The sequence below is a fragment of the Calonectris borealis genome, chromosome Z (assembly GCF_964195595.1).
Source record: "Calonectris borealis chromosome Z, bCalBor7.hap1.2, whole genome shotgun sequence".
Lineage (NCBI taxonomy): Eukaryota > Metazoa > Chordata > Aves > Procellariiformes > Procellariidae > Calonectris > Calonectris borealis.
In genome coordinates, this window is record NC_134352.1 from 37,200,299 (window position 1) to 37,222,024 (window position 21,726).

The window sequence follows — 21,726 nt, forward strand, 5'->3', positions numbered from 1 at the left end:
ATCATGGAAGAGCAGACTTGGGCACTCAGCTGGGGAAAAAAAAAACCAACTTGTGCATGCAAGAACTAACAGAAGTCTAATACCTAGTTTTCTTCTTAAGAAACTGTACAGTCATATTTGCTTTTCTCCTGTTTACTGCTGGCTTTTCACCTTTCTTGCAGGACAGTTGTTCCCCTCATGCATATTTGCAATGGATTGGTTGGATAAATATTGGCACATATTAAAATAACACAAGAACAGCTATGCAGGGTCAAACTAAGGATTCAGCAAGCCCACTATTTGGTCCCTGAGAGTAGCCAGTCATAATTTGTCTAGGGAAGAGTAAAAAAACAGGAAAAACAATGTAAAAATACTCAAAGCTTTCTGAGCCAAAAAGGAGGGTTTGGATTTGGTAGCAGTTGAATTTTCTTAAGCCTTCCTATTCTTTTAGTACCTTTGTAAACCTTTAATATCCACAATGCTTCTATGACATGTAATTTCACAGTTTAACTTGAACATTTTATGAAAAAATATGAAGAAATACTTGTTTTGAATATAACACCTACTAATTTCAATTGATGCATTTGATTTTTAGACAGTGAACTGATGCATCTTCTCCATGGGGGGAGTGAGTGAGTGGCAATGTGGGGCTTAGCTGCCTGCTGGGTTTAAGCCACAACACACTGACACTTTTGTATTTGTCTGCCAAAATCTTTCTTTAGTACTCCCTTTTCTAAGGGTAAGGCTTGCAGCCTATTTGACTTCTTTTACATCAGTTCTTTCATAACTTTGATCATGTTTTTGGTCATCTTTGAACATTTTCCGGATCAGCTTTTTTGAGATGAATGACCAGGATTGTGCACACTATTCAGGTGCCAGTGTATCCTGTATTTAGCTATCTTGTACTGTTTCAGTTTCTTACTGACAAAAGATCTCACCATATTTAAGAGTAACTTGATTGAAATTACTGCATTTAGCATGTGCAGAAGGTTTGATTTAGTTGCCAGTTTTAAAAGATTACTCAACTTAAGCAGCTGTGAAACTGCATACCCCATCATGCTCAGAGATTTGCTTTTCCAGCACTTAAAAATGGCGAATAGTTCTTTGAACACTGATACAGTAATTCCCGAAGGATATTAAAAAGGAGGTTTTGAATACTTGGAGGACCACTATAAATGTTACAGGCACATCTTTGTACCTTTTTTCTAAGACCCAGAGCAAATGGCATGAGATGTTTCTGGGATGATTACCATGGTATTGTACCTGTTCCATGGAATGTTGTGCTCAAATAAACTGCTGACACATACAAACAAAAGGACCAGTGTACACTTCAAGAAAAAAATCTGTTGGCTTGCTTTTAGTGGCTATAGAGCATAGGAAAGTTGAGAAGCTTTGGAAATGAGTTTTCAAAATGTAAATAAAATATATGATGCTTTAATAAATCTGGTTTTAACTACACCTAAGTACAGATATCTGCTCAAAAACAGGACAGTCCTAATAGCCAGCTTTCTTTGAATAATTGTTAAACCGAGTGCAAACTTAGAAGGGCTTGCTGTATTTACAGAGATGAAGCTGCCTGCTTTGCTATTCAGAAGGGATTACAAGCATCTCGAAGTAACATCAAGTTATTTAAGCATAATGATATGGCTGACCTTGAACGACTGTTGAAAGAACAAGAGACTGAAGATCAAAAGGTACCATTCCTTTGAAGAAATATTTGTACTCTTTTGTGCCACCACCCCCACATTTTTTTACTGGGTTGTGTAATTGAATGGATGCAATGCTTAGAGGCAGTTATTTGGTTTTCCTAAATCTGTATTGAGCAGTTAATGTTGCTTATGTAATTAAGATAGATTTTTCTTTTAAAAAAATACATATTTATTTATTTATCTGCATTGTCTGCGTAACTGCTGGAAGCAAGCTCACAGGCATTGGTAATGAGGGAATATCTTTATGGGCAGATGACTGAAGTGTGAGATTATTTTATTTTTTTAAAATACTATTACAGAACTTATTTTTGGTCTTTTAGAAATTTGTATAACTGCATTTACCTAATAAATCATGCAAGTTAATTATCACTTCAAAAGCCACACTGTAAAATCAACATGGCTAGTCCTAACCCTTTAATTTATAGAATCAATATGATTCTTTTTTTTTTCCCCCCTATCTTGCACTCAACTCTTAAGATGTTCTCTTTCTTGAAAAATTTGGGTCAGTTTGATGGCTTGCTTCTCATTCTGACAGTACTACAAAAGGGTATCCAAAAGCAGCTACTAAAATCAGGATCTGCAAGTACAGATAACTTCGTTAAACAAATCTTAAAAGAATTCGCTGTGTCTCATTCACACAGTGCTGGAAAGTTACAGACAATTGGAAGAAAGCTGATTTTGTGCTAACCCATAGAAAAAGTAAAGTAGATAAACTGCATAATTATAAGCCAATCTGCTTAACATCAATCTAAATCAGTAATGGATCTGATTAATAGCAAATTTACAGACAACATACTAGTTAACATACCTTAACGGAAAATACATTTTGTCAGATAATCTTTATATGAGTTTTTAGATGTGGTTGACAGACTATTGATGCAATTTGTGTAACACATTAGGTTTGTTAGAGCAGAGTGCTTTGATTTAGCTACATGGTTAAAGTTTCTTAATGTAATTAGCTGAATGTGAACATAAAGTTGGTGGCCAAGAGCTTAATATAGACCTTGCATGTATAACTAAGACATACTGACTAGGGAGGGGTAGATCTTACCACTAGAGTTGGTCCAACTTGTGGACTGGACTGTGCCTAGTTTTGGTGCCTACCACTCAGAAAAGTCAAATAGATGTTCTCTGAATCTTTTAACAAGAACTGAAAAAGGCAAGAAGCATGACTTAATATCCTTGATCGGAAGATATCAATAAGGTTTATAGTAAATACCAGGGGAATGGCATTTTAAAACAACAAAACTCAAATCATACCATTGAAGTTTAAACAGAAACCAGGGCAGGGTATTCTTATGGCCTATATTGTCCAGAGATCAGACAAGGAGATTGTAGCTTGAATGTTATGAATACTTTTGGATTGTGTTTCATGAAGACACTACTTGTGAGAGGTTTGAGCTGTATTGAGAATCCTGGTGCATAAACCACTTGTTGAAAAGCCTTTTAAATGCTCAGACTAATGATGAATATAATAGAGACCAAGATTTGTAGTATTTGTTCTGTAGTTGTATTGTTTGTGTTTTATTCATAAAGTTCAAATGGATTGGTTATGATTTGTTGCAAAACAAGGCATCTTAAATCTTGTGTAAGAGTTGAAAGCTTTAAAATTATTACAAAATAAAGAAAAACTAGTCCCAGGAGGCATTTCAACTTGCATTACAAATGATAAATACTGAATTTAAACTAAAGTAAAAGCTTACTTGGAAAAGAGACATTATGTTCCTTCCCTTCCCATTACTGTCCTTCCCTATCAAAAAATCTTCAGAGCTTCGCTTGTTAGTAACAATTGATACGAACTGAAACTGTATCTTTCTCTGAAGAATCCTCGCAAGGCCCGTGTAACTCGAAGGTTTATTGTAGTGGAAGGATTGTATATGAACACAGGAGATGTTTGCCCTCTTCCAGAATTGGTAAGTGGTTTCACTTTGCCTTTTAAACTCTGCGTATGAAAACATGTGACTAATGAAATAGTAGTATCATATAGTTAAGCCTACATAGAAAAGCTCTGCATGCATTTTTTTTTTTCTTTACCTTCTTGCTTTCCCAAACTAGAGAAAGTTGATGAAATGGCGATCCCAAACCTTACATTGTTTTGAAACTTTTGATCAGGATTAGGATTCTGAAACTATATGTAATGAGACTTGCAAATGAATATTGGGATATGGTCTTAGTTTTTAACCCGTAAAATATACTGTATTTTCAGCTATACTGTATGATACTAAATTGTTTAACTAAGTTATATCTAAAAAAATAAAGAAGTTTCAAAGTAACCCTCACACAGCTGTCATAAACAGTGATTCCAAGGAAAATATTTGCTATTCGGCATAAATTGGCTTTTTGTTCAGGCTATATTCTAGTAGATCATGGAAGAAATGCTGTGAAAATGCATCATCTTGAAAGTACTTGATAGCCTATTTTTAAAAAAAAAAAAAATCTTGGTACATGAACATTTATGAAATTACTCTAGTCTTACATGGTGCAAGAATTTTGAAAGCTTTTAAAATGTCTTAATGACAGAACACAACTCTAGAGCTGACATTTTTGCAGTATTCAGGGTACTGTACTTGTGTGTCTTTACCTTATCTCCCCCAGCCATTTTGTTACCAAATTCTGATGGGCTTGACTTGTATTTTATATAATTTCCTCTGGTTTAGATAAAATTGAAGTATAAATACAAAGTTAGAATATTTTTGGAGGAGAGCCTTTCCTTCGGAGTCCTTGGAGAACACGGAAGAGGAATTACTGAACACTTTGGAATAAATGTAAGTGACTTTTTTGTGAGTTTTATTGTGAACAAGAGACTTGTACAGAAGCAAATTGCGGAATTCATTTCTTACACCTGTGGCATTAACAATATTTAGTAGTGTATGATAGAAATTTGAACATACTTTTCTTTATCAGTCTTAAAGCATTCAGGTCTTGGCACTTTTCTTTCACATGCTTACTTGAAATAATTCTACTTACCTTTAGTGAGAAAGATAACAAAAGAATTTTTCAGGGCATTATTTTAACCTTTTTTTGGACACTTGGTGAGATGGCAATTGCAGTATTTTTCAGCCACATACACTTAAAAGTGTCATGCTTACACAGAAATATTTGGGGGCTTGGGGTAAGTCAGAAAAATCTTCTCAGTATATAGCCAACCTACTTTGCTCTATTGCCTTTTACGCCAGTGGGGAAAAATAGGATAAAGCTTTTGATGGTCCTTTGAAAGATGTTGTCTTACTACTTTACCGGCAGATTAAGCCAAACTATTTTTCCAAGAGTCTACTTTTTGTGCTGTTTATTTAGCTGAGGAGTACTTTGGGAATCCAAAACTGTATCCTTGTGGTTGTTTGTTACCACAGCTACCTGAGCTGGGGAAGGAAGAAGTGCTCTTTTGGTTGCCAGTGTCTTAGTGTGGAGCATCTCTCACTACATTCTGACAGTGTCTGAGTTCAGTTTGGAAGTGAAATATCAAATTCTGAGAATTAATTCTCTCTTCCCCTATCTCCTATTGTTTTCAGTTTAAGTGTCTTAATACCAAATGTGGAAGAGCGGAAATGAATGTTAAACAGCTTTAGAAAAGGAAAAAAACAGTGCTACTGTGATGCTTGCCAAGTACTACCATCTGGTTGATTGGCTTCTATGTTAAATTCATTTACAAACATAATCTTTCAGTTTTGTCTGTGCAGAATGGGAATTTGTAGCAGTGGTCATCAGTGTGCATTACAGAGCCTGAAAAAAAATGAGTTTGCAACTAACAAGTGAAATAAGACAATTGTGTCTCTAAGGTTCAAACTCTGATCTAACTATGCCTACGCTCAATTTTAATCACATTCTAACTCCTAGTACTGCAGTGGGACTACTTACATTCTTAAAGGACACTGTCACACTGAGTGCTTTAAGGAATTGTCACTCGTATCTATATAATTTGTTTTTTTCTGTTTGTGTTCTTCATATTGCAATGCCTGGAAAAGAGTAAATTATCTACAGATCCATAAATCTCAATTTCTAAAGTCCTTTTGCATTGCTTAGAATTGTTATTTCAATTGTAGCTTCATTTTAATATGTGATAGTTTAGCGGATCTTCTCTAGTATTCACAATAATATGAAACAAGATACATTTTTAATAGATTTATCTTATAAATAGTCTTGATGTAATCAAAAGCATCTCTTAATAACTTGTTAATTTAACTGGCAGATTGATGATATAGATCTTATTAGTGCAAACATGGAAAATTCACTGGCTTCTATTGGAGGATTTTGCTGTGGAAGATCTTTTATTATTGACCATCAGGTAAGCCAGGTCTCATTTTTATACGGTGTGGCAGGATTAGTTAGTTAGAGATGAGAGTTAGTTACTAATACCCATTTGCAAAGAGTGTTATGATATAAATTATTATGCAACATTTGACTCCATACAGAAACTGTCTGGTTCTATGAAATATTGTAGGTGAATTGAAGACCTACTTTTAAATCCTTCCATGAACCTGTAAGTGTGGAGGAGAGGTTGTTTATGTGAATTAACTTTTAAGACATTGTGTATACTGCTATAAACAAAAAAATGATTTTCCCCCACAGCGATTGTCTGGTCAAGGCTACTGCTTTTCTGCCTCCCTACCTCCTTTGTTAGCTGCTGCTGCTATTGAGGCTCTGAATATTATGGAAGATAATCCAGGTACTTAATTCAGGAAAATCTTATTCTTCAGTATTTCTTCACCCAAAACTAATAACTCATACTTCTCCTTACTTTGATTCCTCACGCTTTTACTCTTGTAAGTCCTCTCTCTTTTTCAGCTAATTAATTTTATATGCATGATTTTTTCTTCATGTAATTCGCCATCCTGCTTTTCTTCTTCACTGTTTCCTCCCCTTTCCTTCCTCCAGGTGAAAATGAGAGAGTGAGTTGAGGCTAGGAGGGACAGAGATGATTATCACTAAGCAAATAAGAAATTACTATTCTGTTTTATAGACTAGTGATATGCTTTGTCCTTGAAAACAAATTCCTTTGAGACAAATGGAGGAAGGGAAGGTTAAAGAGAAACAAATGGAAATATATTTCCTCAGGACTGAACAACCCTTTCCTTTCCACTTGCACGATATAATTTTTTTTTTTTCTTCCCCAAGTAAGCATCCAGGCAAGAATCTCAGGAATGATCATGGTGCAAACACCTGCAATTTTGGCAGGACCAAGTACAGGACGTTTGGATGAAGTTGGCAGGCAGGAGTTTCTGCTCTAGGAGTCAGAGGATTGCCCTTGTTGCTAGAGCCTAAGAAAGACTTTTTTGTGGGGGGTGGAGGCATATGAGAAGGACAAAATTGGCCAAATCTGTGTGTATTTGTTTTTAACCTTCATTAGCATTAACAGATTGGAGGACATCTGCAGAGAGATGCAGTATTTAATTTGTCACAAATAAATAAAAACTACTGGGTACCCCCGCCTGGTCCTCAGAAGTTAAAAGCAAGAAAAAATTAAGAATAAGTTATAGGACTGTTAGCTGTAGTGGAGGGTCAACCTCTACCGAGGAAAAGAACCAAGGTTTGCAGATCCTTTGCAAGTTTGCTGTTTAAGAATCTGCAGTGAGTTGGTGAAAGGATCAAGGAGCAGAGACTGCATGGCTGTAGATATTTTATAGATATAAATAAGTTGGACCTTCTGTTTCAATCCTATTACCAAGTGTTTGTGTCATCCTTTCCATATGATCATGAACCAATGCAGCTGGAGTAATGAGGTAAAGGGAGGTAAACATTTGTCAGATCTTAAAAGCCTGTCATTTCCTGGCAGAAATGGGAATCAGGAATATCATGAAGAGTAGTGCAGAGACTTACTACTTCAATAGATGTGTATATCTTAGTTTTCCTTCCAAATGCTTTTTTTGAAATCTTAGACTTACAGAAATGTAAAGTAGAAACAGGATATCTAAGACTTCTCCTTTTTCTTTTTTTTTTTTTTTGTGTGTAGACATTTTTCAGACTCTCCGGGCTAAATGTGAACGAATTCACAAAGCTTTACAGGGGTAAGTGTGTTTTTGGGGTTTTTTTTTGGCTGTTGTTGATTTGACCATGCCTTTATAATGCCAACTTTAAAGAACTCTCCTTGCCCAAATCTATTTCTGATTTTAGAGATGCTTAGACTGGGATATGTACACTAAATGACGTATATATTAAAGGAAGAAAGTAATCTTTTTCTGTCTCTGTTATGCTACTAAAAAGAGTCCACGTTTTTAAAATCTCTTTACAGGTATTGAAATGAGATTATACCTTAATGCTAGTGAGGATGTTTGCAAGCTCTTACACATTTAAGTCTTTAGGAGAGTGTGATAGCTTTCAATGGTACAAAGTGCTGATAAGCATGTTGAAAAAAATGTTTAAGTAAAAGCATTTCGGGTGTAGCTTAGCAGATAGTCTTTCAGACAACTCAATGCACCTTGCAACCACCTTTAACACAAAATTGTTCTTACATATGAGACTTAAATGTTAAATAGTAATAGAAGTATTCATTATTCTGGAGACACACAGGGAATTGCTAGAATTTATCTGAAAAATAAGGGTTCTGTTTCAAGTTTCCTAACACTATCCTGTTTTAAAAGATGGCTATACTGAGTAATTGCTTTTTTTCCTGACAGGTTTTGATACTGAAAAATACAGAAATTACTGTGACTATTCAATGACTGTTTAATGTGCAGAATAGATACGCTAGCTGGTATTTTACAATTCATTTTCTTCAACAGTTTTCTGTTACATATGACAGAAATGAATAACATCTAAACACACACAAAATCTGTAATGCATGATTGATTACACGTGCTGATTTTTTATAGTACTAGTCAGTTAGTTATTGAGTGTGAGTTGCTTGTTATTTCAAATAAGTGGTTTCCTGCTTAGCTGATGTTTTATGTTAGAACTTCAGCTACATTCAACTTCTTTGGAATAATCCTGTTATCAAATAATCCTTGTCTGCTTTGGCTGTGTTCTGTTTCAATGCGGGTTTAAAATGCATAGGTTTTTAGGTCAAAGACACACAGATGCTTCTAAGCTTGAAATTAAAATTTTAGAGTAACTTGAAAACTGTTAGCATCTCTGCTAGTAATAGAATGTTATGATTGAGCTAAAAGGAGAATAATTGTAATACTCTTCTCTACCTGTCATTTTTAGGTGCTAATTATAAATATGTTTAAAATACAGGGGAAAAAATGTAAGGAAAAATTATCAATCTTTTACTTGTTAATATTCACTGCAAAACAGAAGCAAATAAGCTATGGCTGGTACTTTTCTATCCTGTGACTGATTCTACTTTTTCACTTAAATTCAGTGATTAGTATAGTTACAAATCAACAAGTAGGCAAAATGCCTGAGTGTCTGTAATAGGACTTCTGTATTTTTGCCTTATGGAAAACAGTGTGGTAACATAGAGGTCCAAAAAAAATTGCAAAAGAAATATTTCTTCTAGGTCATACTGAGAAAGAACTTGAAAGACTTAACAACACCATGGAATTTAGCAGTCCTGTAGCAGGAAAACTATCCTAATTGCAAAAAGCAATATCAGAGAGAAGATTTGAATTAATATTTGCAGGGTCCAATGTGTTTTTCTTTTTTTTAATCAAGAACCACACTAGAAAAAGTGTATGATGGTTCAAAGAGGAGGCAAAGTTTTCAGAACAAGCTTCTTTTAATGCTGTGATGTTAAATGCACTCATCTTCCCTGCCTAACCATGGCTGCTGCTTGACTCCAATTCTTTACGGTGCTCTCACTGTGATAGAGTGGAACTAACTGTTGGTTTAAAAGGGAGCGTAAAATGGTGGTAGAACGGTACACAAAGAAAGGTGGGAAAGAATACACAGCTTTTCTCCTTTCTCATACTAGAACAAATACAGTGAGAGGAACAAATTAAAAGGAAAGGAGATCTTTCTTTTAGCCAAAGTGTAACTAACCCATGAAATTTAGCACTTGATACATAAGGACCAGTGTGTGATTAGTGTTCCAAAAAAAAAGTTGGTCTTTATGTGGACTATGGTGGAGGAAGAAACCATAGTGTTGTAAGCTAGTGGAATGTCTGGTGTTTATTCCTGTTCCTGGTACAAGCCAAGTGCTGGTTTGTGGAAGAAATGGAAGAATTCTTCTGAATCCTGTATAGAACTACTTTCTTACTGTCTATGGTAGTTTATAAAGCATAAGAAAATGCAGTAAGAGATGGGATGATTAACACAAATCAGGAATATTCTTAACTTCCTTAACAATCTTAGATAAAGTAGATTTCTGTCTTATATTGAAAAATATCTAGTATCTTAGTAAATAGAATCATAGAATCATAGAATCATTAAGGTTGGAAAAGACCTCTAAGATCATCGAGTCCAACCGTCAACCCAACACCACCATGCCCACTACACCATGTCCCTAAGCGCCTCATCTACACGTCTTTTAAATACTTCCAGGGATGGTGACTCAACCACTTCCCTGGGCAGCCTGTTCCAAGGCCTGACCACTCTTTCAGTAAAGAAATTTTTCCTAATGTCCAATCTAAACCTCCCTTGGTGCAACTTGAAGCCATTTCCTCTCGTCCTATCGCTAGTTACTTGGCAGAAGAGACCAACACCCACCTCACTACAACCTCCTTTCAGGTAGTTGTAGAGCGCGATGAGGTCTCCCCTCAGCCCCCTCTTCTCCAGCCTAAACAGTCCCGGTTCCCTCAGCCGCTCCTCATAAGACCCTTCACCAGCTTCATTGCCCTTCTCTGGACACGCTCCAGCACCTCAATGTCCTTCTTGTACTGAGGGTCCCAAAACTGAACACAGGATTCGAGGTGCGGCCTCACCAGTGCCGAGTACAGGGGCACGATCACCTCCCTGCTCCTGCTGGCCACACTATTTCTGATACAAGCCAGGATGCCGTTGGCCTTCTTGGCCACCTGGGCACACTGCCGGCTCATGTTCAGCCGGCTGTCGACCAGCACCCCCAGGTCCTTTTCCTCTGGGCAGCTTTCCAGCCACTCTTCCCCAAGCCTGTAGCATTGCATGGGGTTGTTGTGGCCAAAGTGCAGGACCCGGCACTTGGCCTTGTTGAACCTCATACAGTTGGCCTCAGCCCATCAATCCAGCCTGTCCAGGTCCCCCTGCAGAGCCTTCCTACCCTCCAGCAGATCAACACTCCCACCCAGCTTGCTGTCGTCTGCAAACTTACTGAGGGAGCACTCGATCCCCTCGTCCAGATCGTTGATAAAGATATTGAACAGGACCGGCCCCAGTACTGAGCCCTGGGGAACACCGCTCGTGACCGGCCGCCAACTGGATTTAACTCCGTTCACCACAACTCTCTGGGCTCGGCCGTCCAGCCAGGTTTTTACCCAGCGAAGAGTGCACCTGTCTAGGCCGTGAGCCGCCAGCTTCTCTAGGAGAATGCTGTGGGAGACAGTGTCAAAGGTTTTACTGAAGTCCAGGCAAACCACATCCACAGCCTTTCCCTCATCCACGAGGCGTCACCTGGTCATAGAAGGAGATCAAGTTGGTCAAGGAGGACCTGCCTTCCATGAACCCGTGCTGGCTGGGCCTGATCCCCTGGTTGTCCCGGACATGGCTCGTGAGCGCCCTCAAAATGAACCGCTCCATAATCTTCCCCGGCACCAAGGTCAGGCTGACCGGCCTGTAGTTCCCCGGATCCTCTTTCCGGCCCTTCTTGTAGATGGGCAAGCCTCCAGTCATCCAGGACCTCCCCAGTTAACCAGGACTGCTGGTAAATGATGGAGAGAGAAATACAGAAGAAATATAGAGAAATACAGAGAAATATAGAAACACAGAAGCTCTCTTGCAGGGAGACAGGATGGATGCGACACAATTCTGTGGTTTTTCAAAAAGCGTGACAGTAGTAGGTAGTATCCCTTAAATAGTTCATTACTTATTGCATATCCTACACCTGGCTGAGAATTTTCCAGTAAAGCAAGTTTTCATTGGGGAAAAACAGATTTATTTTTGAAGAGTTTTCCCTTCCATAGAAACGACGTTTTTTCAATGAGACCTCATTCTAGTTTTCTGTTAGCAAAACTGATGGAAATGCTTATGGTGTTCAGGGCAGTCCAGTAGGGTTCCCTACCGCCAAGAACCTGGTCCTGCCACTCAGTTCTCTAGCCCAGCCTTGTAGCTGGGGTGCGGAGGGCTCCGAGGAGGGAGCCCCCCAAGGCTACATTCATACCGGTACATTAACGTCAGGAAGCATTCCTGGGCACTGGATCTCAATTGTCTACTCTGTCAAATTGTTGGAGTGATCTGTGGCATGGGTTTGGTCCAGCCCGAGCAGCGCTCTTCGAAAGGACTCCTGGATATGGTTCAAGAGTTGATGTGAGTCAGGAGCTGTTCCCAATAGTCAGTTTGGATGTGGCCACCCTGGCGTGGAGACTCAGATTAAAAGTATGGATGTGAGTCGTTCCATACCCATTCACCACAGGGCCAGAAAAAAGCCCAAGGCATATTTAATTTACTAATTCAGAACTAACGTTAAAAGGAGTATTGGACTTCAGGAGGCTAGTTTTGTTCCTTTGTTACTTCAAAATCAGATCTTTCAGACCTCTCTTTTTTGTGTGGAAATTGTACATTTTTGTTTGAAAGTGAAACTTTCCCAGCATTTCTTAGGAAAGTGAATTCTGATTTCAGGAAAGTTACAGTGTGCATACATTGGATTGTCAAATACTTGTTGAATCTTAATTTGGCAGAGGCTCAGAAAAACATAGCTAAAACTTTACATGAAAGTTAAAATATTGCCATCGGAAGACCTTATGTTAAACTCCTGGGTTTCTTCAAATAGTTGGGCAAGATGAATTACGTAGTTCAGTTTACTACAGCTGTGACTGACAGAAAAAGTTTTAAGGTTAAAATCAATTTTAAAACTTGTAAGCAGCCGCTATGAGTGAGTGTGTAGCAAATGCACAGCATGTTGTTCAGGCAAAGACTTAGTTTGAATGGAAGTGATATAAAGTTGCTTACTACTCATCTTTTCTTATTTACTCTTTGGAGGAAGGCAGTTTATATCAATTAAAGAATTATGTCTATTTAATAACTAGAAGCTAATACTGAAGACTCTCTAAACAAAACCTAATTGTTTTAGTAGCTTGTCTTAAATGCTGTTCTCCAGCAAATAGATTTAAAATACAGTGAAACTTCTACTCTCATCTCCCTACTTGTAGAATGCTACTTCGTAGAAGTCAGGTTACTCCTGGGGAACATAATTAAGAAGAGATATGTTATATGGCTGTACTGTATATTGTCTTTCTGCCTTGTAGCTGGACCTTGCACTGCTTTTCCTTGTCCTTTATGTTACCAAATGTATCCCCGATTGCTAGATATGTGTGCAGTAGTGAGACAAATCCAGTGTGTGTGCTTGTGTATTAAAGAAATTGCCTGTGTTTGGTTAGTTTGCAAGTATAGGTGAATGACACCAGAATGTTTGTGGTTTTGTGGATGAAGCAGAATATCAATTTGATTTGTCTTTCTGGAATGGACTGTGAATTGAATTAGCATTGTAGAAATAATGCAAGATGCTTTCCATGCTATGGTATAATTTTATTTTTTCAAGGTTATAATTGATTCAGTGTGTTTGTAGTGCCAGTTCTCTCTCCTATAGGCTCCAGTTCTGGTGTTTATGGATTTAACATCTCTTCTGCTCTGACTGGGTCTTGAACTTTATAAAAATAGAAAACTTCTTTGAAAATGAGGGTATAAACTTACAATGCATGTGAGGCAAGCTCATCAAAATCAGGAAATCAAAATTACGGCTGAGGGACATGCGTTTATGGGACCTGTTAATTTTGGAGACCAGCGGTCTTGCCTGGGTATTGGATACAGTTTTTTGGAGGGGAATAACTCAGTCCTCAATATGATGATATGATCTGTCAGGACAATGACAATCAAACATCAATAATTTTTTGACAATCAAATATCAATCATTCAATCAAATTCTAGGAACCCGATTAACAACTGTCCCTATGTACAGATGTGGGAGCAATTCTAGTAATATAACTAGTTTTAGAGGAGCTTCTGACTAAGTGACAGATGATGTTGTAAAGATTTTCTACAGGAAATAATTTAAAATCAGAAGTCTTGCCAAAAAAATAAACCTTGTTTCTTCTTATCCCATAAGTGGGTAGAAAGATTTATTATTATTTATTTTCTTAATAAAGACTCCAAAGACTTGACTTAGCTAGCTGTGTTTTTATCAGCAACATATGGGCCTAATGCTAACATTTCTCCTGCATCTTCATAAGGATCCTTTCAAAATTTCTGAATCGTTAATCCTTTTTACAAAAGGAGGAGTCACTGTTTTTACACAACTACATTTGAAACTGCATTTATTGCTGAAACTACATTTATTAAACTCCTTAGGAAAGACATTCATTTGATAAGTTTTGTGATCTTTACCTGTTGCAAGCTGAAATGCACTTATGTTTTGTCTGCATTAGTATTAGTAAAGTGAAATATCCCTCTCTTCTCACTCTCCACCTAGAAAGGGGAAACACTTATTATCTAGGACTTCAACATGTGTGTTCAAGTAGAATGTGCATTAAAGGCTTTTTATTTGTTTTAGGATTTCTGGCTTAAAAGTAGTGGGAGAATCTTTTTCTCCAGCATTGCACCTACAGTTGGAGGAGAGCTGTGGATCTCGAGAAAATGATGTGAAGTTACTCAAAAGAGTTGTGGATTATGTAAGTGTCCCCATAGCAATTAATATATCACTGCCTTTGAATGTGAATAATGGATGAAGTGCATATGGGTAGGGAGGCTTGTTGGGTAATTTGTTGGAATATCTTGCAGGAATGCTGCAAGAAACTCAGTTTCTTTGCTGACTATAGGGCTATATTAAAGACCATCTTCTAACCATTTCTTGCTGCAGATGTTTAGGTCTGTAGCACTGGATAAAAATATATATTAGACCTTTTACTTCAGAAAACAATTATTTCCTATTATGTACTTCAAAATTCAAGTTAAATTTGCATATAAAACTGTTGCTTAGAAAACTTTTATGATGTTCATAAGAATAAAGGCTATCAATTGAACAGAGTGCTGGTGGTGTATTTTAACCATTGGAGGTCTAGCTTTCTGTAATTTTGCTTGTTTGAGTCCATGAACTTGCTTTTTTGTGTGAAGAGTCTCATGTTTTGTATGTAGTATTTTTTTCATCTTCAGTATACATTGCTTCTCTTTCTCCTGCATGAAGGAGATGAAGGTTGATAAGGAAGTTTTATATTTCAGGTGGCAGGTAAACAAGACTACACAACAAAAACAAACTCTGAAGTTGATTTCCTTGAAAATATGCTTAAATATGATTTAGTAGCCTACTTAATACAGCATTTTTATCTGATTACTTGGAGATGAAAGCTAAAGAAGCTACACCCTAACCTGTTTTATGTGTTTATGCTGTATTACAATTAGAGATAATTTTGCACAACCTTCAAAACCTCCATTTGGGAAAGAACTTATAGTTGTCCTGACACCAAACTCCTAGAAGTTAGTAATATGTATTTGGTGATCAAAATGATATGCCATCAGAAATTCCCAGATTGACGACTGCTGTATTTTCTTTATTTGTAGTGCATGAATAGTGGTATTGCATTAACTCAGGCCCGCTATCTGGAGAAAGAAGAAAAATGTCTTCCTCCACCCAGGTTAGTAGAAAGTCAATACATTATTTCATTTTATTAGATATGACTCTCTATCTCTTTTCATACAATGATGGGGTTTTGTTCAGTAGACTGGATTGAATAGTTGGCCCTGTAAAAAAAGGGAAAGGCTCCATTTTGAGGTATATTTTCAGTGACTGTTACAGGATGTTAATACCCTGAAATAACTGTATCAAAACTACCTGAATCTCAGTGATCAGCATGTTGCCTGTTTCCAGGCACATTTCTGTGATCTGCACATCTGCAGGTAAAAAAGATAACAGTCAAATTTCTGTGGTGTGTATGGATGGAGTGGAAAGTAGTCTGACCATTTCTGTTTAGTCATATGTCTTGTTTCTGACTGAATTTGAATTCATAATAATTTCCCTAGAGATAGTGATCTTAGTCTGCTAAAATTAGTACAAGAAAAGTTTAAAGCTGAAAACAAGGAGCAAAGTTTACCGTGTATATTCTGGTTTTCTTTTTCTAGCATTCGAGTAGTGATAACAGTGGAACAAACAGAACAAGAACTGGACAAAACTGCATCACTTCTTAAGGAAGCTGCACAGTCTGTATTGAATTAGACTGCTGTTTTGGATTCCTCTTTCCCCAAAATTATCAGGATAAGTGTTTCACACTGTATAGTGACTTCACTTCAGATATGCAAGTTCTTCCACTGATGGCATTGAAACCTGACTGAGTAACAAGATTGTTCCAGAATGGTACAAATGCAGTGAGGGGAAGAATACTGAATTTTGGAACGGGTGAATGACACAGTGTACTTGCAATTCAAACGCTACCATTTACTAGCACTCCTTAAAATGGGATATCACTGTTGCATATAGGACTCTTTCATAAGTTGCATCTTGAAAAGTTTCAAATTTATTTCTTCAAACCCTTAAACATTTTCAAAAATGTATATAAACATTGTTTTCCCCAGAAACATTTAAAATGTATCATTTTCTCTGCATATTCTCAGAATATAGGAACTTCAAATAAATTTCAAGGAATTATTCCGCCCCTCCCAGATGAAGATAGGCTGTTCCTAATATTGCCAAAAGCAAGAAAATAACACATTAAGAGATAATTTTGTGCTATATTATGTCATTTATTATTGAGTTATAGGAGGAACTCCAATTCTTTTTTGTTATATCTTTAACCATTTTTGGAAACCAGTTTTTAAGAAATGCCTGGCCAGAGAATTCCATTATCTAAATGGTAAATTCATATTAAATACTATTTGCTTCCTGCATTTCATATGTAATTATATGCATGTTTGGTATAATGGGTGAGGTTTTTCATATTATTAACTTTAAAACATCTAAACTGAAACCTCTAATTGTGAAACTGGTGTAATTCCATTATAGTATGTTCAGTCAGGAAGGCTTTGCATCAGTCTTGAAGAGGAGTCATAAGCAACATGAAGAATGAACCAAGGTTTTGAAACAGCAACTAAATACTAGCTTATTCAAACCGCTTTGAAGCACTAAAATGGTGTGTGCTAAGTTGTATCTCTAAACAGGTATACTTCAGAGGGGAAGACTCACAGATAGCTAATAAGAGTTTAGATGGTACAAACACTACTGAAATACAACTCAATACATGCACATAAAATCCCCACATAATTGGATAGTAATATTTGGAGGTTATGCTGTCAGGATTTTCAGGGAGCATGGATGGACACATTACACCAATCAGAGGAAACTGGTAAGGAAGGATTACAGTAAGCTGTACCTTTTTATAAAAAAAAAACCCTATAGCTGTGTATTTCAGGATTTTGCTTTAAGAATGCCGATTTAAAAGTTTTATATTCTGCCTGATCTATATTCTGGGTTGTTTTGTACTTACGTGCCTTTTTGGTTGCTGCTACAAGGACTACAGGACTATTTTTGAGAGACATCATTGTTTAAATAAAAAGCTAATCATGTTTGATTCAGATTTTTACTTATGATGTAATTAGATTTTGTAGCATCATCAACCATATTTTGATGAATATTCTGCATCAGATAAGCATAGTCTGTTGCCTCCTTCAGTTCATAGTGACTGTCTCTGCACTGGCTTTCAAAACTTCACGTGCATACATTCAGATAAACCAGCTAAAGTTGTGTTGGGGCACTTCTGTGATTGTTGCTTGACTATTTGAAATAGTCAAATCATTATCTGTGCAATGTAGAGAAACTTTCATCTGATATGAAAGAGTACTCCTATTTCATTGACATTTATGTTTTCCTCTGTTAACTGTGAGTAAAAGCCTGTGCGAAGCCAACAATTTAAAAGAGCAAAATGTGGGGAAGGAAGCTGATTCCCATTTTATAGAGTGGAACCAAAGTGCAGAACAATCAACCTTCTTAAGACCCTCAGAGATTGCGAGAAATGAAAATTAAAACTTATCACTATACTTTAAGCTTGTAAGCCATTTTTGGTTTGATAACTTAAACCTGAATATTCAGGTTTTTGATGTATAAGCTGGGAACAAATGAGGTACTTGGATTCCAACGCAGCATAATAAATGGGTTTGGAGTTCAAGGTAAACCTGTGAAGGTAAGCAAATCACCTATTAGCATTGAAATACTAGGTTGCAGAATCTATTTTCACTTCTTGCATTTTGTTTTAGGTTGTCTGCACATGGGGGGATTTTTTTGTTGCACTTTTGAGAACTAGCAACAACCTTTAGATACATGGGGGGGTTTGTTGGTTTTGGTTTTGGTTTTTGCTTTAAAATGAAGTGGTAACACCTAAATTGGCAGGAAGCAGAGTAGAATTTCTGACAATTTCAAAGCTGTGACTAAGTGGTTCTGATGAAACAAAAGTTCAGGTATGTTGCTAAGACATACTATCATCTGATTCATTTGGCAGAAACATATCCAGCATTAAAACACTGGTAAAACTGCCTTTGTCCATTTTTGTTGTTTACAAGTGTAGAGAAAAGAAGCATTTAGATCACACTGAAGTGAACACCTTATGGTTGATGGCAGTTGAAGTACTGTTGTAATGTGTGTTTTACTGACAGGTTATATACGTGGTCTCTGTGAGGAATTAAGATGCTTATGAGATGTAGCTGGTGGAGGGAGAGAGCCCTGGTCTCCTTAAGCATGTCTGGCCCTCTTCATTTTGGCTTTTTTAATAAACGTCTCTGACATGGCAAGCAGATGAAGGGAAGGATGGCTCTGGGGACAAAAGTTGGTTGGGGTTAGGGAGACAGCAGGTGACTGTGGTTAAACTTTTGACATTAAAAAATCAGAAGCCTGTTAAGGTGCTTAAATTCTCAGTGCTCTAGGCTGATAAATATATGAACAAGCCTGGTTTAGTTGCTTTGTGGTTATGCTTGTTTGAAGCGGGACTTTTTCATCCATTTCTTCAGATGTGGGAGCAAGGCTGAGCTCTTAGTAAATAAATGGAAAGTTATTCAGCAGGATACTGTGAGGTGAATCAAACATGTAAGGGCCTTATCCTGAACGTCAAAGTTTCTATTGAAAATAAATATCTGGATTATTAATTTTAATTCAACTTATTTGTGTATTTTGCCCTGCCAAGTATTTGGAACAGAGTTTCAGCTAGGTGGAAGCATCAGGATAATAAATAGTGGTCAAAAATAAATGCTGTTGATTTTTTTTTTTTACTGAAGATTAGTATCTGGTAGTTGATAAGGAATGCATTTTAACTGTAATAAGGTGGCCATTTATTGAAATTGTTCTGATGAAAGCAGTTATTTTCAATATGTGGGGACTGGGATGGACTGGAAAGAATTTATACTTTGAAGGTATTTTGGCTTGAAGAAACATGTCTACATGATATATATATATTCTTTTTTTAAACGAAGAGATCTGTTTTCCTTTAATATTTAAAAATAATTGATTGTTATTTGTGTAGGTTCATTGTTTTTATAGGAAAACCTACAGATGCCTTTTCTGTTTATTATAGTAATCATGGTTTTTGGATAGGAGGTGAAATGCATAAGGAGAGTATTAAGAAAGAAAGAGAGGTATGGCTGAATAACTTTGATTTTTTTTTTCCCCACCCACTTTTGAAATACGATCCCAGTCAGTGCACAGAATGGTGTACTGTCTCCTTTCTGTCACTCCATCTGGACTTTATTATTTTAAACAGGGTTGTGGAGTGTTGGCATTCACTGATCTATGAAGTTGCTACCGCAAAAGTGTCTTGCATCTTAAGATGACTCAAGAAATATACATGAGCTGTAAATGCTGCTTAAACAGAGGAAATATTTACAACTAACACAAAGCATTTGTACATTAAACTGTTTCAGTGTCCTAATAAAACAAAGTGTCTGGATAACATATCTTCTTGTGTTTTTATGTTCTTTGGCAGTTTTCGTGCTAATAAGATAATGGACTTACTCTATCTTGCTATTGATGGATTTTTCAGATTTTCGTTTCCTGTCCAGTGTGTGCTAGGTCATTGCAAAACATGCATAATAAAAGTCACATAAACTAATAAATCAGCTGAGCTGCAGATTGCTGGGAGTATCTATCAGGGAAGGACAGTTCCCTACATGACCAATTTCTAATACTTAGGCAGCAGATACTTACGGAAAACAAGAAAAAGAAATAAGTCTGTTTCTTGCTGTTGGAAACAAGACACTGGGCCAGATACAGTTGTGCTGTGACTCAGTACTACTTAGAATTTCTAATGTATCAACAAACTGTTGAGTCCAGATGAAATATGCCCCAGCTTTGAAGGACCTTTACAGAAGAAAATACTGCAGTTTTGCCTACCATGTTATATGGATAGGATTTCTCTATTTACCCCTGCTATTAAAGGTGTTACCACCTGGCTTTGCATGCTCTTTGGATAACTGAGCTGCGTTTTCCAACAGGGGATCCAGTGTTGGCAAAAACCAGTAAGTATTGGAGTCAGAGGAGAAACTTAAGTAGAATTGGAATTGTATAATCCACTGGTTAACTTATATTTGATGCAGGCCAAGAATGAGAACATTTTGGGGCATTACTAACAGAGATAGAGACGTGATTATCCCACTCTACTTGGCACTTTTCAGACTGTGCTTGGAGTACTGTGTCCGATTCTTGTCCTCACAATTCAAGAAAGACAAGAACAGACTGGAGAAGGTCCAAAAGAGGGCCATGAAGATGACCAAAGGGCTGGAGAACGTGCCCTGTGAGGAAAGACTGAAGGATTCAGGTCTCTTCTCCCCAGAGCAAAGAAGGCTTGGGTGGGACCTCATCACAGTTTTCCATACCTAAGGGGCATCTACAAAGAGGGCAGAGGCTCTCCCTTCACAAGGAGGCACAAGGAGAAGAGAAGGGGCAATAGGTACAAGTCGCACCGGGAAGGTTCTTGACATAAAGAAATTTTTTACAGTGAGAAGAACAGTCAATCATTGGAAAACAACCTCCCCATGGATGTGGTGGAGTCTCTATCACAGGAGGTTTTCAAGATGCGACTGGACAGGGTGCTGGGTAATCTCATCTAGGCTCCCTTACCCACAAAAGGTTGGACCAGACGATCTTTCGAGGTCCCTTCCAACATGGGCTGTTTTGTGATTCTGTAGTACTATTATAACTCGAGACAGGAAGTGGCAAAAATTTTTGACACTTGCACTATTCAAAATTGGAGCAAGCTCTTTGTTGATTACCAAAGAATGTCACAGTAGGTGTTGTGGGGAATACAAGAGAAAGAATTTAAACTCAGTGCATTACAATAAGTACACGTTCGACTGACGCTAAAGAGAGAGGATAAAAAAGGGGATGTAACACCAGCATTTCATGAATCTGAATCTCCTATCATCATTTTTCATGGTTTGGACTTTTTCTGTTCTTTCACATAACAGGATAATGAAATGGCTGCAGTTAATTGCTGAAAGAGCAAATACTAACTTTTTTGTTTTAACTTTGTCCAGGATAATTTTTTATAAGCTAGCTTCAGTTGTGCTTATCATGTTTGTACTGAGTAAGGTTTTGCCTTGGTGTCAATGGTGAATGTGAACTTTAGTTACAGAATGTAAACAGACTATGATACCCCTTACCTTTGTATGCAGCCTTTAGGTTTAAAATCTGGGAGTATTTAAGTGGCCTTTAAAGCAGCTGATATTATGGAATACTTGATGGTAAAAAAATTCCTATTTATGACTGTTCAGATAGACTATTTTATTGGTGAAAGACTATAGATCTAATTTTGATCCATCCTTAGATTCCCATGGTCAAGCTATGCACAAAGAATTGCTAGCAAACAGTAATCAGCATTTGCAATAATATATTTCCTGATTTTTTCATGGATACAAGAACTACATGGAAGAAGTTAAGCCATAGGCATGATCGTATGCAGATTATTTTACTGAAATGTGCTGATTTTCAAACTTTATTAATAAGCAAATTTTAAATACTTTAATTGCTGATATGTAAATTGCTATCTGGAGAATAAGAATTTTAAAATGT

At 37.0% G+C, this 21,726-nt stretch overlaps 1 protein-coding gene across 3 annotated transcripts in view; it reads left to right on the top strand.

Moving 5' to 3' along the window:
* SPTLC1 (serine palmitoyltransferase long chain base subunit 1) overlaps positions 1-19,613 on the top strand; it is a 39,870-nt gene extending 20,257 nt beyond the window's left edge. The window contains exons 7-15 of one of the 3 annotated variants that reach the window (XM_075137899.1): positions 1,544-1,673; positions 3,512-3,601; positions 4,346-4,453; positions 5,875-5,970; positions 6,255-6,351; positions 7,636-7,690; positions 14,242-14,359; positions 15,246-15,319; positions 15,804-19,613. In XM_075137899.1, coding sequence (XP_074994000.1) covers positions 1,544-1,673; positions 3,512-3,601; positions 4,346-4,453; positions 5,875-5,970; positions 6,255-6,351; positions 7,636-7,690; positions 14,242-14,359; positions 15,246-15,319; positions 15,804-15,897 — 862 coding nt within the window. In that variant the 3' untranslated portion in view covers positions 15,898-19,613. Of the gene's footprint in view, positions 1-1,543; positions 1,674-3,511; positions 3,602-4,345; positions 4,454-5,038; positions 5,157-5,874; positions 5,971-6,254; positions 6,352-7,635; positions 7,691-14,241; positions 14,360-15,245; positions 15,320-15,803 lie in introns of those variants that run through there. The other 2 variants (XM_075137900.1, XM_075137901.1) reach the window with 2 other exon arrangements.
* The last annotated feature ends 2,113 nt before the right edge of the window (positions 19,614-21,726 follow it).